Raw genomic sequence first — 14,968 nt, forward strand, 5'->3', positions numbered from 1 at the left:
TTCCTTTTGAGGAGCAAATGATGCCTCAGTGCCTTATTCCCGTTTTAGCTGTGAGCGTGGCTGTCGTGGCAGACATCTGCTTCCTTCTTTTGTAATTTTATTTTTTTTTTTAAGGTTTCAATTAAGACAACCCTTTTCCACCTAATTAAACATTTTGTATTGCCTGGCACCAGATCTCACAGGCACAAACACAGCAACGGTATCTAACCAAGGGATTTGGCTGCATGTCCTCAGCATGGAGGGGTTTTGTTAACCGGTCTTAATGGCGTTGACGTCCCTCACTTTTCCATGTCATGTTGTGGCCCCCTTTGCGACGCCCCCTTCAGCTCTGGTTTCTTGCCCCAGGTACGGTCCACAGTAAGCGACTTTGCTGTTTTCCTCACCATCGTCGTCATGGTGCTCATGGACTTCATGATTGGGATCCCATCACCGAAGCTCCACGTCCCCCATATGTTCAAGGTAACGGGGTGTTTTGGCAGGGAGCTGGTTTCAGCCCTTGGGGATGCCACAAGGTGATGCCGGGGCAGGACAGGGCTGAGTCCGGAGGAGATGCTGGTGGTGCGACCATCTCCTCTTCTGCCTCCAAGCGCATTGTTTCCTTCGGGAAAGGAGAAGACAGCCCCAAAACTAGATACCTCCAGGAGAAGTATCTGTAGGTGCTTGCAAAGAGGGCACCGGCAGTGCTGAACCCCAGGGTGACGTGAAGCCAGGGCTGGGAGGTGCTCTGACATGGGAATGGAGGGGAAAAGCAAAGCCAGTGAGGTGGCTGGGCTGGGAGATGATGCTGATGTGTGTGCTTTGTTGCAGCCTACCAGAGACGACCGCGGGTGGTTCATCAGCCCCGTAGGACCCAACCCTTGGTGGACGGTGTTGGCTGCGCTCATCCCAGCTCTGCTCTGCACCATCTTGATCTTCATGGACCAGCAGATCACTGCTGTTATTGTGAACAGGAAGGAGCACAGGCTGAAGGTAAGGGGCTGCAAGAGATGAGCCCATCCCCAACCCACTCCGGGCTGCAGGCACGGGGAGAAGCTCCTATTCCAAATGCTTTGGGAAGGCATTGGTTTGGGAAAACGTCAGGCTGCGTGGCAGGATGCTCTCCTGCATTAATGATGACACAGGGAGCAAACGACAGGGAGTTCAGATGAGCAGCCTTTCAGAGGAGCAAATTAATCTTGGAGCAATAGAGAAGCGTGGTTTTGTTTTAAAATGTCAGCAGTGAATGGGGGATCGAATTGTGTTGACGCGCTGCCAGGGATAACTCAGAGTCACATCCTACTTGCAAGTGGTGGAAATTTCTTTATAAAGGAAAAAACCCGGTCTCTTTTTTTCTTTTGAGAAGTAGCTATCGCACAACCAAATCCACTTTGTCTGAACTCCTGCCACCTTTTCATGCAAGGGGCTTGCACAAAGAGCAGATACCTCCTTATTTGTTTCCGAGGCGTGTTTTAAATTCTCAAGAAGTTGACTTGCGCTCTAGCGGGGTTTGAGCCTGACTTGCGACGTTGTCCTTGCTCTTGTGCTGTGGGACGCTCATCTCCTTGTTTTGCTTCCCGCAGAAAGGATGTGGGTACCACCTGGACCTTTTCATGGTGGCCGTGATGCTCGGGGTGTGCTCCGTGATGGGGCTGCCCTGGTTTGTGGCTGCCACCGTCCTGTCCATCACCCACGTGAATAGCCTCAAAGTCGAGTCTGAGTGCGCAGCTCCAGGAGAACAACCCAAGTTTCTGGGGATACGAGAGCAGAGAGTCACTGGCTCCATGATCTTTGTGCTCATGGGCTGCTCTGTCTTCTTCACTTCTGTGTTAAAGGTAAGAGGAAAATGCAAAACACCCAACAGCCACGAGCTTTTTGGAGGTTACCCAAAACCAGTCCCCTCTCTCCAGGCCCAAGCAGCTGTGGAGTGGAGGAGGAGGTGATCCCAAACCTTGGGGCTTGACCCACAGTGGGAAGCAGCCTCCTCGCTTACGCTTTCCAGCCGTTCAGCACGTTATCGATGGCAATTTGCTCCCCCAAATGCCTCAGCACAGCCGTTCCAGTAGCTAAACACACTGAAATCATCTCCATGGGCTTCCTTGCGTGTTCCTCCCACAAGATAATCTCCTCGCTAGGCTAAGAGGAGGCACGTCGCTTTTGCTTGTTGCTACAAGAATAAGGAGAAAGGTTTTTCTACCGTCACAGAACGTGGCATATGGTAGCATGGTCGCCTGTTTTCCTCCAACCTTTCTGGAAGATAGGATTCTGCTGATGAAAGATAACTCCAACGGTCAGCCTAAAGCAGAGCGTTAGCTCACTCGCAGGCACAAAAGCTCTGCTGGTTAAAATCCGACACGTCTCTAACCCTGTGGAAACTGGAAAGCTGTAGGCAATTTGAGGCAGTGCCTGTAGAAGAGAGTGGTACTACTGAAAATGCAATTTAAAAAAATAAATGATTGCATTCTTTCTTTCAGTTTATACCAATGCCTGTGCTTTACGGCGTCTTTCTCTACATGGGCGTGTCGTCGCTCGGAGAAATTCAGGTACGGACTTTTTTACAGCGTGCAGCATGTCCGCTGCCTGGTATTTCATCTCCGTAGAAGCAGGAAAAAAGCAGCAGCATGGGAAAAAAACCTCTCGGAAAGCAAGCAATGAAAATATTTTGTGTACGAAAAAGATTGGAGGAGGCACAGGAGGTCTATAGGGCTGGGAGGACCGGGCAAGTTGAGCGCTCCCTGTTTAAACACAGGTTAGGGCAGGCCAGTGTTTGGTTAGGTGAAAATGGGGGAGTTGAGTGCACAGGGAAGGCAATTTCTACCACTGGTGGAAATCCTTGCTGGGGGATTCAGTGGGCCAAGACAAGCTAATCATAGAATAACGTGGCATAATTGCACGTGGGTGGGCAGCTCTCACGGGCAAGCTGGTTTCTAGCTGGAGCGAAGGGAAAATGGGTGCTGCTCCCAGGAGGAGCATAGTGGGATCCACGGTTTCTCATGGCGAGCGAGATCCTGAAAACTCCCTCCACGTCTCAAGAGGGCCAGAAGCTTTCCGCAGTCCCAAGGTGGCAACTTTTCCACTTTGACTTTGCAGTTCTTCGATCGCTTGAAGCTGTTTTGGATGCCGGCGAAACACCAGCCGGATTTCATCTACCTGCGGCACGTCCCCTTGCGAAAGGTGCACTTCTTCACCGTGATCCAGCTGATCTGCCTCGTCCTGCTCTGGGCCATCAAGGTGTCCCGTGCCGCCATCGTCTTTCCCATGATGGTAAGAGGCGGTGCCGCTCGGCACAGGGATGTTTGCCGCGTTGGAGTGAGATGTAGCACCACCTCTGGCCTCACCGCATCTTCCCTCTATTTCGTGCAGGTCTTGGCTCTTGTATTTGTCCGGAAAGCCATGGATTTCTGCTTCTCAAAGCGAGAGCTCAGCTTCCTGGATGACCTTATGCCAGAGAGCAAGAAGAAGAAGTTGGACGGTGCCAAAAACGAAGCCAATGAAGAAGAGGTAACGCTTGCTGGGCGCTCGGGGCTGGACATCTCCCTCGGGCTGTGAGATTGCCTGTTTCTAGCACAGCTTGTCTTTACATGTTGGGGCAAGATCAGAACTCAAAAGAAACAGATCCTAATAGCCTGGATCCCACATCTTAACCTTTTTTTTCCCTGAATGAGCAGTGAGCTTAACACTTGAATAGAGGTATAATTTTTTAAATGAGTCATTTATAATAACAGATGATGATGATGATGATGATGATGGAAAGATTGGCTCGTAACAGTGTTTTTAACCCCCCCCCCAAAAAAATTCAGAGTGAAAGGTCTTTACCCTGCTGCGCTAATAGCTAAATGTGCCACGAGTCAGAAGGAGAGGGCAGCATGCAATGTTTTTGCTGGGTGTTCAGGTTTTTTCCACTTGGATCCAAGACAGAGAACTTGATTTGTCCCTTTTTTCCGTCAGGAGTCCCCGAAAATGATGGAAGCTGCTGCTGCTGCCGGTTCAGTTCTGCTGAAACTGGGCAAGACCAGCAACTTGGATATCCCAAAGCAAAGCAGGGACAGGTAAAGCCCCACCAAGTGCCAGGACCCCCGGCAAGATTAGTTGGAAGGTGTTTGGCACAATTTTTTCCACTTGCATCTTTCTTGAGCGTCCCATAGAAAGCAGCAGTCAGCTTGGTGGGAAAATCACATCTACGGGCAGGGCTGCAGGAGGGGATCGCAGGGCTCTGCCTCCAAGCAGAGTGGCTGCACAACTCCCATCTGACCCCAAAAAGTCGCATCCTCAGTGACTTTAGGGTAGCTGGAGATCCTCATACGTAAAAACGAGGAGTTGCAGGCATGATCTGTACCAGCAGTGGCTTAGGAGCCCACTCCAAGGCTAAACGCCCGCAAGAGCCTTTGCACGGAGCTGTAGCTCTGCAGCTCTCAGGCTTGCCTCGCAAAACTCCTCATCCAGCAAAACCTGCCGTGCTTATGCTGAGCTTTGATTCTCGGGGCCCCGCTGTTCCTCTTGCTGATGCTAACGCACTTGGTGGCATCAGTTCCCGTAGTCACGGATTGCTCTGTGAAATATTTATTGCAGGACTGATCCTTGCGAGATTAATATCTCGGAGGAAGTGTTGAAAACGAGCGTGTGGAAGGCTCTCACTATGAACACAGAAACAGTCTGAATCCGGGGAGGAAAGAGGTAAAGGATTGCATGTGAACGTGACCGTGCTCCTCTGCAAGCGACGGCGCATGCCTACAGTTTTCCCGTGCTTCGGCAGGCAGTACCGAGCAAACGGCCCGTCCCTGGGAACAGGCAGCGAGGACCGTGGCATGCAAACCAGCTTGTCACTGCCAGGGTGGTCCCACGAACAGGGTTGAACCAGCAGCAGCCGGCAGGTCTTCCACTGATGGTGCTCTCCCTCTTTTTGTCTTTTTTCCCCCCAGTTTTGCTATTTAGGAGCCTCGGCTTTGAAGGGGAGGAGTGAGAACGTGACTCAGGGACGTGCCAACGCAGAGACGGGGAGATACCGCTGTTTTCCAGTTGGAGGATTCCCATTAAAGCCATGTCGATGTTTTCAGTTCTCCTTGGTGTGCTTCAGGCATTCAGTATCTCTAGACCAGCAAACTGAGGTGTACGTGCCAGTCAATGGGAGTTCGGTGTCGTGAAGTTCCCGTGTGTACGTGCGTGTGGTGGTGTGGGTTTGTAGTGGTAGAGGGACTGCTGCCGCTTTATCATTCAGTGCTGTTTTCCTTCCTTTTACCTCCCTGGCACTCTGTAGTTTTTTCTTCTCCCCTGTCCTTGCAAAGTCTCTTCTCTCCCAGGGTGGGATGAGCCGGGAGGAAAGCGGCAAGATGCCTTTTCCTTCTCCCTTCCCCTGCCGCTATGCAGGAAGAAGCTGTGAAGCAGAGATGGCTCTCGTGCTCTCTTGAGGTTTTGGGGCGGGGGGTCGTTGGGCTGTGGTGTCACCTCAGGCACATGCGGTCGAGTCGGCTGGCCGTGGAGCCTGGGAGGAGAGGACAAGCCAGAAGAAAAGGTCCCCTTGCAGCCCTGCATCTTGCTGTGGGCTCAGCACGTGCTCCAGGCTCTCGGCGTCTGCAACTGGTGCCTCGTGCCCAGCTGGGACGGGTGCACGAGCCCTCCTGCCATCGGCTTGTCCCATCCTCTGCGGGAGCCTGTTCGTGCATGAAGCCAACCCCAAATGCCAAGGGCAAGTTGTTGCTCCTTGCAAACGGGTGGGGAAAAGAAACTACAGAATTGCTCTGTAAGGAAGAAAGGGGTACATCCCCAAGCAGGGCCAAAATCAGACGGCTTTTACGGGATGGGGTTTTGCAAGCTGTAGGTTGACTTTTGCCAGCGTGGCATGGTGACTGTCGGAGGGGACAGCTGCTGTCCTGCAGCGCCGCGGGAGCGGTTCCCGAGAAAAGGGAGGCGGAAGCAGCTGAAGGAGTTGAAGCCTTAGGCCGCAAGAGCTGAGCAGCTCCGGGTATTCCAAAGTATTTTTCCAACCGTGTCCCCGCCTGGCCAGGGAAGTCAGTGGAGGAGGTGGTGCGTCTGGCTCCCTCTGTATAGTGTGCTGGAGGTGAGGAAAGGATTAAGGAAGAGAGAGGTCAGAGGAAGGAGGAGGGGAGTGTGTGTGGGGCTGTGCTGAGGGTGGGGTTTGGAGTAAGTGGAGGGAGAGGCTGGGGAAGAGCCCCAGGCCGGAGCTGGAAGCCAAGGGAAGGTGATGTCCCTCTGGGAGAATTAAGGGCTCGGCCTCCAGGTTGGACCTGGGGATGGGGTGCTGGGTGGTACAGGTATAATTGGGGGGCATGAGTGGGGGTAGGGGTCCCTCTCCGGAGGCAGCCAGCTCGAGCTGTCACCCGAGAACTCCTCAAAGAGGGATGGGAAGCCTTCCCTGGGACTCTGCCTTCTCAGCGGGATCCCAGGGTCGGCCCCTGTTAGGGTGGCTGGCGTGGGTAAATCCCTAAGAGTGGTGAAGGTGCCTTCCGAGTGCCGCTTGGTGTTGGAGGCGAAGCTTTGGGTGCTTTGGGATTCGTACGACTGCCATCTGCTCAGGAGGGAAGGATGGGGGGAGAAAAGGTGGTTTAATGCACGTGGTGGCATCTGGCAGCCTCCCTGCAGGAGGTGGCCAGGGCAGGGGCTGTGTCCTGCAAAGTACTTCACTGTGTGGAGCATCCTCCCGAAAAGCCGTAATAAATCCATAGAAATAATTTTGGGTTTCAGGGGGTCTGCCAAGCCCAGCCAGGCTTGTTCCTGACATCAGGTATATGCACTATCCCGTCCCATATCATTTGCCCGACGTCTTGCTCGGCTGCGGTGGGTTCGTGCCTCCGCCCTGGTCCCTGCTTGCTGCTCCTGGGAGGGAGCGTGGTGCTGCCCCGAGGTTTCGCTCAACCTCCTCCAGCTCCAGGATGGAGAGCTGATGTTGAGGTTCACGGCAGAAGGTCCCCAAAGGCTTTTCCTGCCACGCAGCCGCCAGCGTGGAGTGGGGCTCAGCACCGTGCCCAAAGCATGGCCCCCTCCTGACTCTGCCCCGCCACGTCCCCGTGCAGCCCGTCTCTGGGCTGAGACAGCCGAGAAATCCTGGGGGGGACATGGCAATGTCCCTGCGTGGGCTGGTAGAGAGCCAGAAGGGAGCTCGTCTGGACAAATACAGAAGAACGAGGCACATTGTAATAGTGAGGCTGCCCAATCGTCACCCTTTATTTGCTGAAAACCAGACTGCTGGGTGCCTGTCAGCAAGCACTCATTACTCTGGTTTGATTTCTTCAGAGGTTGGTAGTACAGAAGGGAGGAAAAGGCACTCACCTTCTGCAAAGAGAACCGTTCCCCGAAAAGTCGGACCTTCCTCCTTTGCTCCAGTGATTTCCGATTTCAGTTTTACAAGCAATTACTGCTTTCAGCCTCCCAACAAAAGCAGCTTCGAAGCAGCCAACCGGAGCTTTGTGCTTAGGAAATAGTGCTAAGCGGAACAACTCTGGCTGCTCCAAAACTCCAAAGTGAGCGATGCAAAGCTCGGCATCCCCTTGCCCAGCCCAGTTTTGACAATGTGATGTTTTGCAGGCACCTGTCAGCAGCGGAGAAGGACAGAGAGGGAAGGCAAAGCGTTTGCAAGTGCTGGTGCCCATGCTGGGATGGGATAAACTGCTTTCCGGAGGCTTCTCCCCTTCCTGCTCCATCCCATCCCAAGGCCACAGGTCCGCAACCCCACAGCTCTACGAAACCCTTAACTCCTCCAGCAATTTCCTCAACAAAATAAGCGCTCCGAGTCCATTTGAGTGGCCTAACCGGGACCGAGTGAGTTCTGAGCGGGGCCCTTTCCTTCGGTGGCATCTCCGCGCAAGGCTTGCCGCGATTTCGAGGATGCTGCAACAGAAGGGCCATGGGACGCTGAGAGCATCTTGCCGCAGAGCCGGAGGTGCTCACTTGTCCTGTTTCCTCCTATGTTTCCTCCTAATGCGTATTTTGCCCCGTAAGGCGTATTTTCCCCAAGGCTTTGCACCTCTCTCGTATTTTGGCAGCTTGTGCTTTTAAATACACCCAAACGCTGCTTATGCCTTTTGGCCCAGCAGGATGCGGCATTTACACCCCTTTTCTCTATTCCGGCTAGTTTTTGCCCAAAACAGAGCTGGTTTCTCCCCATCCACTAAGTTTTCCAAGCGGGAAGAGTCCTGGGGTGCGTGGCTTTAAATAACTGCCTGGATACGCATCACCGATTGTGATGCCATAAACGGTCACTTGTTGTGTCTCTGGAGTTGGTGCACACTGGGTGCCACTGAGCTCCTCTCGGTGAGAGCTGTCCAGGTGTCCCGGGGGACTCTGGCCCCCTGATTGATCTGGAGGTTCAATTATCCCCCCAAACCGGTGACCGACGTGAGGATGAACCAGAACGGGGCTTACAAAATGACACTTCTGGAAGAGTTACAGGTAGCACAGCCGAAGGGCTGAGCATCCCCCAAACAGGGGGAAAACTCTCCCCGAAATCCCATTGGCATTTCCCTGGAGGGCAGAAGGATGGGCAGGGGGAGATGCTTTGCACTGGGGAGGGCTGCCAGGGGCAGGTTTAGCGTCCCTGGTCGCAGCACGGAGGCAAAACGGTGTCTAAGAGAGAAGGAGACTTGCCGGCAGGACGCAAGGGAGCTCTAGACACCCAGCCCCAACTTTTACCTTCTTCTCATTGCTAAACAGAGGCATGACGAGGAGGCACTGATTGACCAGGGGAGAAGGAGCAACAGTGCCAAGATTCACTATGAGAAGGAGGAGTTGGAAGGTGAGTCTCTGCTGAGATGCTGGTAGAGGGGCCACCAGCCCGGCGCCTTTTCCCGTTGCACAAAGTCCCTACAATGTCCCTCACTCGGTGTGACATCATGTGCAGCAAAACCTGCCGTGCTTCTTAATAAAGCAGCACAGTTATTTTCACGTGTTTTAATATTACGGCTTTTCAACAGAGGGAAAAAGCCCCCGCGGAGGTCACGGTGTGAGCTTTAGCCATGGGGCTGGATAATTCACGGCTTGTTTACTCGCAGAGGCTGCTCCTGGCTTGGAGAGGTCTGGAGAATAATTGGACAGCTGCAGGCGCGAGGCTGTGCTTTTCTTCTTTTCTTCTGGAGTTCCTTATCATGGGACTGATTGGATCTTCTCTTGTCGCCTTGTGCCATACAAAGATTTTAAAAAGAATTCCCTTCTGTCACTGCTTAATGAGCAAGGCTGAGTGTTGGCCAGCCCAAGCTGGAATTTGAGAAGAGGTTGGATGCTTTCAGGGCACTTTTGGGGGAGCCATCACTTGTTGTTGCTCTGTTGTTGCAAAGTTCGAGTAAAACAGGCTTGGAAAAAAGGAGAGGTCTGTGACATTCAGGGATCCAGTGAAAACAAAATTGGTGTTTCCTCCTGGGACGGCTGCACTGATTTAACCGTGGTGTCTGCGTCATCCATCTCCCCAATATCGCGAGTGATGCAAATGCTGCTTTTTTGCAGGCCACCGGACCCTGTACGCCGGCGTGCAGATGCCGCTGGTGGGGCAATGCCACCGGCATCACCGACCCCACAAGCAGAAGCATCGGGAACAGGAGGAGGACTGTGCCCCGACGGAGCGGGGCTACCACTGTAAGTCCCGCCACCCCGTTCACTAAACTCCTTGGGGCTACATGGGCGCTGGGGTCTTCTGCAAGCAGGTCCATGTGGCTAGTTTGAGTGACTTGCTGTTCTTCCGAGGGAAAGTGGCATTATTTAACAAGACCCTCTTTTTCAAAACTTTCATCTTTTTTTTTTGAGGTAGTTAAATGTATAATGGATTTAGGCTCATCTTCCTCAGCGGGATGCCTGCTTTAAAAATGGAAATGTGGGGAAGGAAAGCTGCCCATCCTTGTGCAGGGGTGGAATAGATGCTTCTCCTTCTCCGTGGCTCTGTGCAAGCCCCAACAGAGCCAGGGGAGAGGGGCCGGCCCAATATTTGTGGCTGAACTGGTGCCGATCTGATGCCCGCTTTGCATGTGAGCGTGATGGGCCATATTCGAGCATGGTAACGGGACGGGTCTCTGTGTTCTGCCCCCAGGCACCCCGTCCCAGCGGGTGCAGTTCATCCTCAGGACCAAGGAGGACGAGCAGCATGTCCCTCACGCCTTGTTCACCGAGCTGGATGAGATCTGCGTGAAAGAGGGCGAAGATGCCGAGTGGAAGGAAACGGCAAGGTAAATCGCTGCTGCCGGCTGTGGTGGGAGAGGAGTCCCTGCGCCAGCAGTGCACGCGGGCTCTGCTTTCCGCTCCGCAGGACACGAAGCTTTTGCAGCTGTAGGTGCTGATGCGAGGAGCCGTCTCCTCTTGCTACCTGTAGCTCTGTTAAAGGGGTTGGAGAGCTGGGGCTGTTTCCTTGCAATGGGGCTGACAGCACCCGATGTCCGCAGGTGGCTGAAGTTTGAGGAGGACGTGGAAGACGGCGGCGAGCGCTGGAGCAAGCCCTATGTGGCCACGCTGTCCTTGCACAGCCTCTTTGAGCTGAGGAGCTGCATCATCAATGGCACGGTGCTGCTGGACATTAGTGCCAACAGCATCGAAGAGATCGCAGGTACTGTGGGTGCCGCGTCCCTCCGGGAACGGTCGAGCTTGGCTCGCCGCTGTGCCCTTCCTTCACAGATCAAACCCTGCCTCATTTTCCTGTGCCATGCTCAGATCTGATCCTGGGCCAGCAAGAACAGCTCACGGAGTTTGACGAGCGCACGCGGGCAAAAATTGGAGAAGTTCTTTTGAAGAAGCACCACCATCAGAACGAGAAGAAAAGAAACAACCTTCTCCGCTCGTTTGCTGATGTGAGCAAGAAGGGGTCGGACCTGCACCTCCTCGACAAGCCAGGTGAGGGTTCCTGCAGGGCTTTGGCACCCGGTGAAGGTTTCTGCAGGGCTTTGGCAGCAGATGAGGGTTTCTGCAGGGCTTTGGCCCCATTAGGTTTGTCCTAGCAAAGGAGAAGCATCCCAATTGCTCCTTGTCCGTCTTTCTGAGTGTCTTTCTTTTTTCTACCAGCTCAAACACTTACCCCTCATCCTTCTCCCACCACTGTGGAAGCTAAAAATGGGGTGAACCATGAGACCAGCACAACGGATTTAAGCAAGGTGAGACACTCATAGCTTTCTTAGGCCTTCAGGGCCGAATTTGCTGTTGCAACCTTGGCTGCAGAGGGAGCTGCAGGGTGCTGTGGGCTTTGCTTTTGGGGTAATTGCCTGAAAATGGCTTGTTGTGCCCAGGCGGAGCTGCACTTCATGAAGAAAATTCCCAGCGGGGCTGAAGCGTCCAACGTGCTCGTAGGAGAGCTGGATTTCCTTCGCCAGCCCATCATGGCATTTGTCCGCCTGACCCCGGCTGTCCTCCTCTCGGGCATGACGGAAGTTCCCATCCCAACAAGGTCTGAACGAGAAGCACAAAGTTTTTATTTCAAACCCCCCCAACAAAACATCAGATGGCATGCACCAGTTTGGCATCCCAAGGGAACAAGGCCAGCGGGAGCCAGCACGTTTCTGCCAGCCACGTCTCCTTGCCTTCATTTCCCCCTTCCCTGCTGTAGCTTTTAAACCCATTGGCCAACGTGAATGAGAGTTGGCCCCAAAATGAAATTTGCGATGGGTTTTGATGAATTTCCAATTCATCACCGGAGTCGGTGAGCCTCCGTGTCCCCTCTCGAGCCGTGCTCTGGGCTGGGAGCTGCCAGGGATTTCCTTGGGTGCTCTTTGAGCCATGACACGTTCGTCTCTCTCCTTTTGTTTGTCTTGCCCAGGTTCCTGTTTGTTTTGCTTGGACCAGAAGGAAAAGCCCATCAGTACCATGAGATCGGCAGGTCCATGGCTACTATCATGACGGATGAGGTGCGACGTGAGAAGGGATATCTCTGGGTCATTTTTGGCTTTCTTCACCTCTCCCTGTCTCTGTAGTAGTGAGGAAGAGCATTTGCTGTCCCCGCTGCCGGCAGCTCTCCAAATAGCCCACCCTTCGTTCGCACCCCAAAGCAAACACGCACGTTTGCATCACCCCACATCCTGGAGGCTGAAATCCCACCCGGGGTGCATCCTGCACCTCGTCCTTCTCCCCGGGGTCCCCAGCATGCTGTCCCCAGTGGTGGCATTGCCAGGGCCAGTAAAACTTGTCCTCTTTAAGCAACAGGCTGCGGTGTGCCATGGGGGATGGGGGGCCTCGTGGAGGAGAGGATTACAAGGAACACGATGGACAGATTTTTCCTTTTGGGGGAATACTTCCTGCCATTGCCAGCAGGAAATTTGGGGGAAATTATCTTGCGTTTAGCCAAGTGCTTATTGCACTGCTTAGGGCATGCGAGATGGGTTGTCCTCTGAGCAGGTTGTCTCCTACGGGCAGGTTTTCCATGACGTCGCCTATAAAGCCAAGAACCGGGCTGACCTCGTGGCCGGCATCGATGAGTTTCTGGATCAGGTCACGGTCTTGCCGCCTGGAGAGTGGGATCCATCGATCCGAATCGAGCCCCCGAAAAACGTCCCTTCGCAGGTGGGTGCTGCGGTGGAGGGAGGTGCGAGGGGGACGGGCAGGACGGCAGGCAGCTGGGGATGCTGTTCAGGGCTCCAGATTCACAAGGTCCCTATTTGACACAGTCACATGGCCAGACCAGAAGCAAAACAAGCCAGTGGTTACAAATAGCTGTCTTTCTCTTATTTCCATTTGAACAGGAAAAAAGGAAGATGCCAGGAGCTCTTGATGACAGTGCTTCTCACACCAAGCCGGAGAAGCACAGCGGTCCTGAACTGGAGCGGACGGGAAGGTGCAAGCTTTGATAGTTTGGGGTGTTTTTTTTCTGCTTGCCTCCCAAATCTGAGCATGCACCTTGCCTTTGAGCAGGTTTTTGGGGTTTTTTGGTTCAGTGAAGGGGCTCCACATGCCCAGCTGGGTCCCTGGGCTGGGCAGGTGGGAGATGTGGGCAGCTGGGCTCAGCCACAGCATCAGTGCACACAGGTTTTCTTGATTTGGGGTGGAAGCAGATGTGCAAATACCTCCAGGTAGAGCTCTGCTGCTTCTCAGAGCAAGGGAGTGTTGCAGTAAGAGGGGATGGGCTCTCAGGTTAGGTCTTGTTTTTTCTTTTTTCTTCTTTTTATTTTTGTTGTTGGAGGGCATTTTGGCGTGCCTCAGTTTCTAGTGGGTGTAAAAAGGGAGAAGGAGACGGCTTCTTTTCAGCACTGAAAATTACTCCATGCTTGTGATTGCCCTTCTGCAGCCAAGAAAAGTCCATGTGGTCTTGCAGGAGAACTGTCTCTATTTTGTCCTTCTTCCAGGCTCTTTGGAGGTTTGATCCTGGATGTGAAGCGAAAAGCCCCGTGGTTCTGGAGCGACTTTCGGGATGGTCTGAGGCTGCAGTGTCTGGCGTCCTTCCTCTTCCTCTACTGTGCCTGCATGTCCCCTGTCATCACCTTCGGGGGACTGCTGGGGGAGGCGACCGATGGCCACATAGTGAGCAGCTCTCTCTGTTGGGTGGCACGGGGGAGGATAAAACTCATGCAAAAGTCCTTGCTGCAGTGAGTTTGCTCTGGGTTTTTTTTCCCCCTAATGCTTTCTGTACTCACTGCTGCCTCTCTTCCCCGGACAGAGTGCCATGGAGTCGCTGCTGGGCGCCTCCATGACCGGCGTGGTGTTTTCCCTCTTTGCTGGCCAACCTCTCACCATCCTCGGCAGCACCGGACCCGTGCTCGTCTTTGAGAAGATCCTCTACAAATTCTGCAAGTAAGGCTGGTTGCTGCGGCCGGGTGCTGTGAGAGCCTTCAGAAGGCAGCGGGGATGGAGAAAAGATGTTTGTCTTTCATTTCTCTCAGCGGCAGTTGTTCGATTGAAGTTGTCTTGTGTGTCACAGATGCTGCACGCTGCTGCTTTAGTATGCGATGGTGCGAGAGCCCTGGCTCTCTGAAGGATGGATGGGGTCATTTGGGGGTTTTAGGCTTAAAGCGAAGCAGCTGGAGGAGGAGAAACCACAAGGATGTGGATGCCCAAGATGGGCTGCACAAGGAAGAGGAGACAAATCACTCTGGTTTGGGAATGGGGGAAGATTTGCTTCCCTCTGAGTACAAAACAAGGCACTTCTTAGCCTGATTGTTGCTGGAAGTGGAAATACAGTTTGCTCAGGTAGCCAAATAGTCTACTGCTGAAATGTTGTGAGTTTGGATGATTTCATTGAAAAAGTAGGAGTTTTTCATGTGAAATGGGTATTTTCCATGACAGTCCTTCTGCTGTGATGACTTCGATGTGAGATGAACCACCCTTATTGCAATTTAAATTTATCATTAAGCCCCAACTTGGAGCCTCTTGCTGGCCTTTCCACCCTTGGTTTTATTTTGGTTTCCCAGGGAGTACACGCTCTCCTATCTCTCTCTGCGGGCATGCATCGGGCTGTGGACCGCCTTCTTCTGCATCGTGCTGGTGGCCACCGACGCCAGCTCTTTGGTGTGCTACATCACCCGCTTCACCGAAGAAGCCTTCGCCTCCCTCATCTGCCTCATCTTCATCTACGAGGCTCTAGAGAAGCTGAGTCACCTGCGGGAGACCTACCCTGTGCACATGCACAGCCAGCTCGACTTCCTCACCATCGACTAGTGGGTTTTTTCCTCCTAAAACGCCCCTGCCCCTTGGCAGGAGCTCAGGGCTGCACCTGCATCGCCTCTCCCTTACCCGTGTCTTGGCTTCTCTCCTCCCAGCTGTAAGTGTGAGGCACCGACGCATCCCAGCAATGAAACCCTGCGTTTCTGGGAGAGCAACAAGATCAACGTGTCTGGCATCGCCTGGGAAAACCTCACGGTGACCGTAAGTGCCCCGAGCCACTGCTTCCTCGTGCCGCGGCCACGGGGCCCAGGGGCATTCGCGTGGTGCGCAAGTCGGAGCCCTTCAGGTGGTGATGGGCTTCCAGCTGTGCTAGTGCTGCTCTGAAAAGTCATTGCTTACATCTAATGGGTGGTTTTAACCCGCTTGGTCCTGGGAAGGAGAGTCCACCTTGTCCAGTCCACCTTGTGCCCAACATCGTGGG

The 14,968-nt window shown here is 53.6% G+C and overlaps 1 protein-coding gene across 1 annotated transcript in view; it reads left to right on the forward strand.

Annotated features, from left to right (window-relative positions):
* LOC132320352 (electroneutral sodium bicarbonate exchanger 1-like) overlaps positions 1-14,968 on the forward strand; it is a 29,619-nt gene that overhangs the window by 9,377 nt on the left and 5,274 nt on the right. Inside the window, exons 17-36 of the mRNA XM_059832633.1 lie at positions 346-459; positions 808-969; positions 1,560-1,811; positions 2,451-2,519; positions 3,067-3,240; positions 3,340-3,477; positions 8,641-8,722; positions 9,427-9,555; positions 10,004-10,139; positions 10,353-10,513; positions 10,618-10,797; positions 10,966-11,054; positions 11,187-11,344; positions 11,714-11,801; positions 12,307-12,453; positions 12,633-12,724; positions 13,233-13,407; positions 13,544-13,677; positions 14,295-14,540; positions 14,643-14,748. Of these exons, the coding sequence (XP_059688616.1) occupies positions 346-459; positions 808-969; positions 1,560-1,811; positions 2,451-2,519; positions 3,067-3,240; positions 3,340-3,477; positions 8,641-8,722; positions 9,427-9,555; positions 10,004-10,139; positions 10,353-10,513; positions 10,618-10,797; positions 10,966-11,054; positions 11,187-11,344; positions 11,714-11,801; positions 12,307-12,453; positions 12,633-12,724; positions 13,233-13,407; positions 13,544-13,677; positions 14,295-14,540; positions 14,643-14,748 (2,832 nt within the window). The remainder of the gene's footprint in view (positions 1-345; positions 460-807; positions 970-1,559; positions 1,812-2,450; positions 2,520-3,066; positions 3,241-3,339; positions 3,478-8,640; positions 8,723-9,426; positions 9,556-10,003; positions 10,140-10,352; positions 10,514-10,617; positions 10,798-10,965; positions 11,055-11,186; positions 11,345-11,713; positions 11,802-12,306; positions 12,454-12,632; positions 12,725-13,232; positions 13,408-13,543; positions 13,678-14,294; positions 14,541-14,642; positions 14,749-14,968) is intronic.

Source organism: Gavia stellata, chromosome 35, assembly GCF_030936135.1.
Source record: "Gavia stellata isolate bGavSte3 chromosome 35, bGavSte3.hap2, whole genome shotgun sequence".
NCBI lineage: Eukaryota > Metazoa > Chordata > Aves > Gaviiformes > Gaviidae > Gavia > Gavia stellata.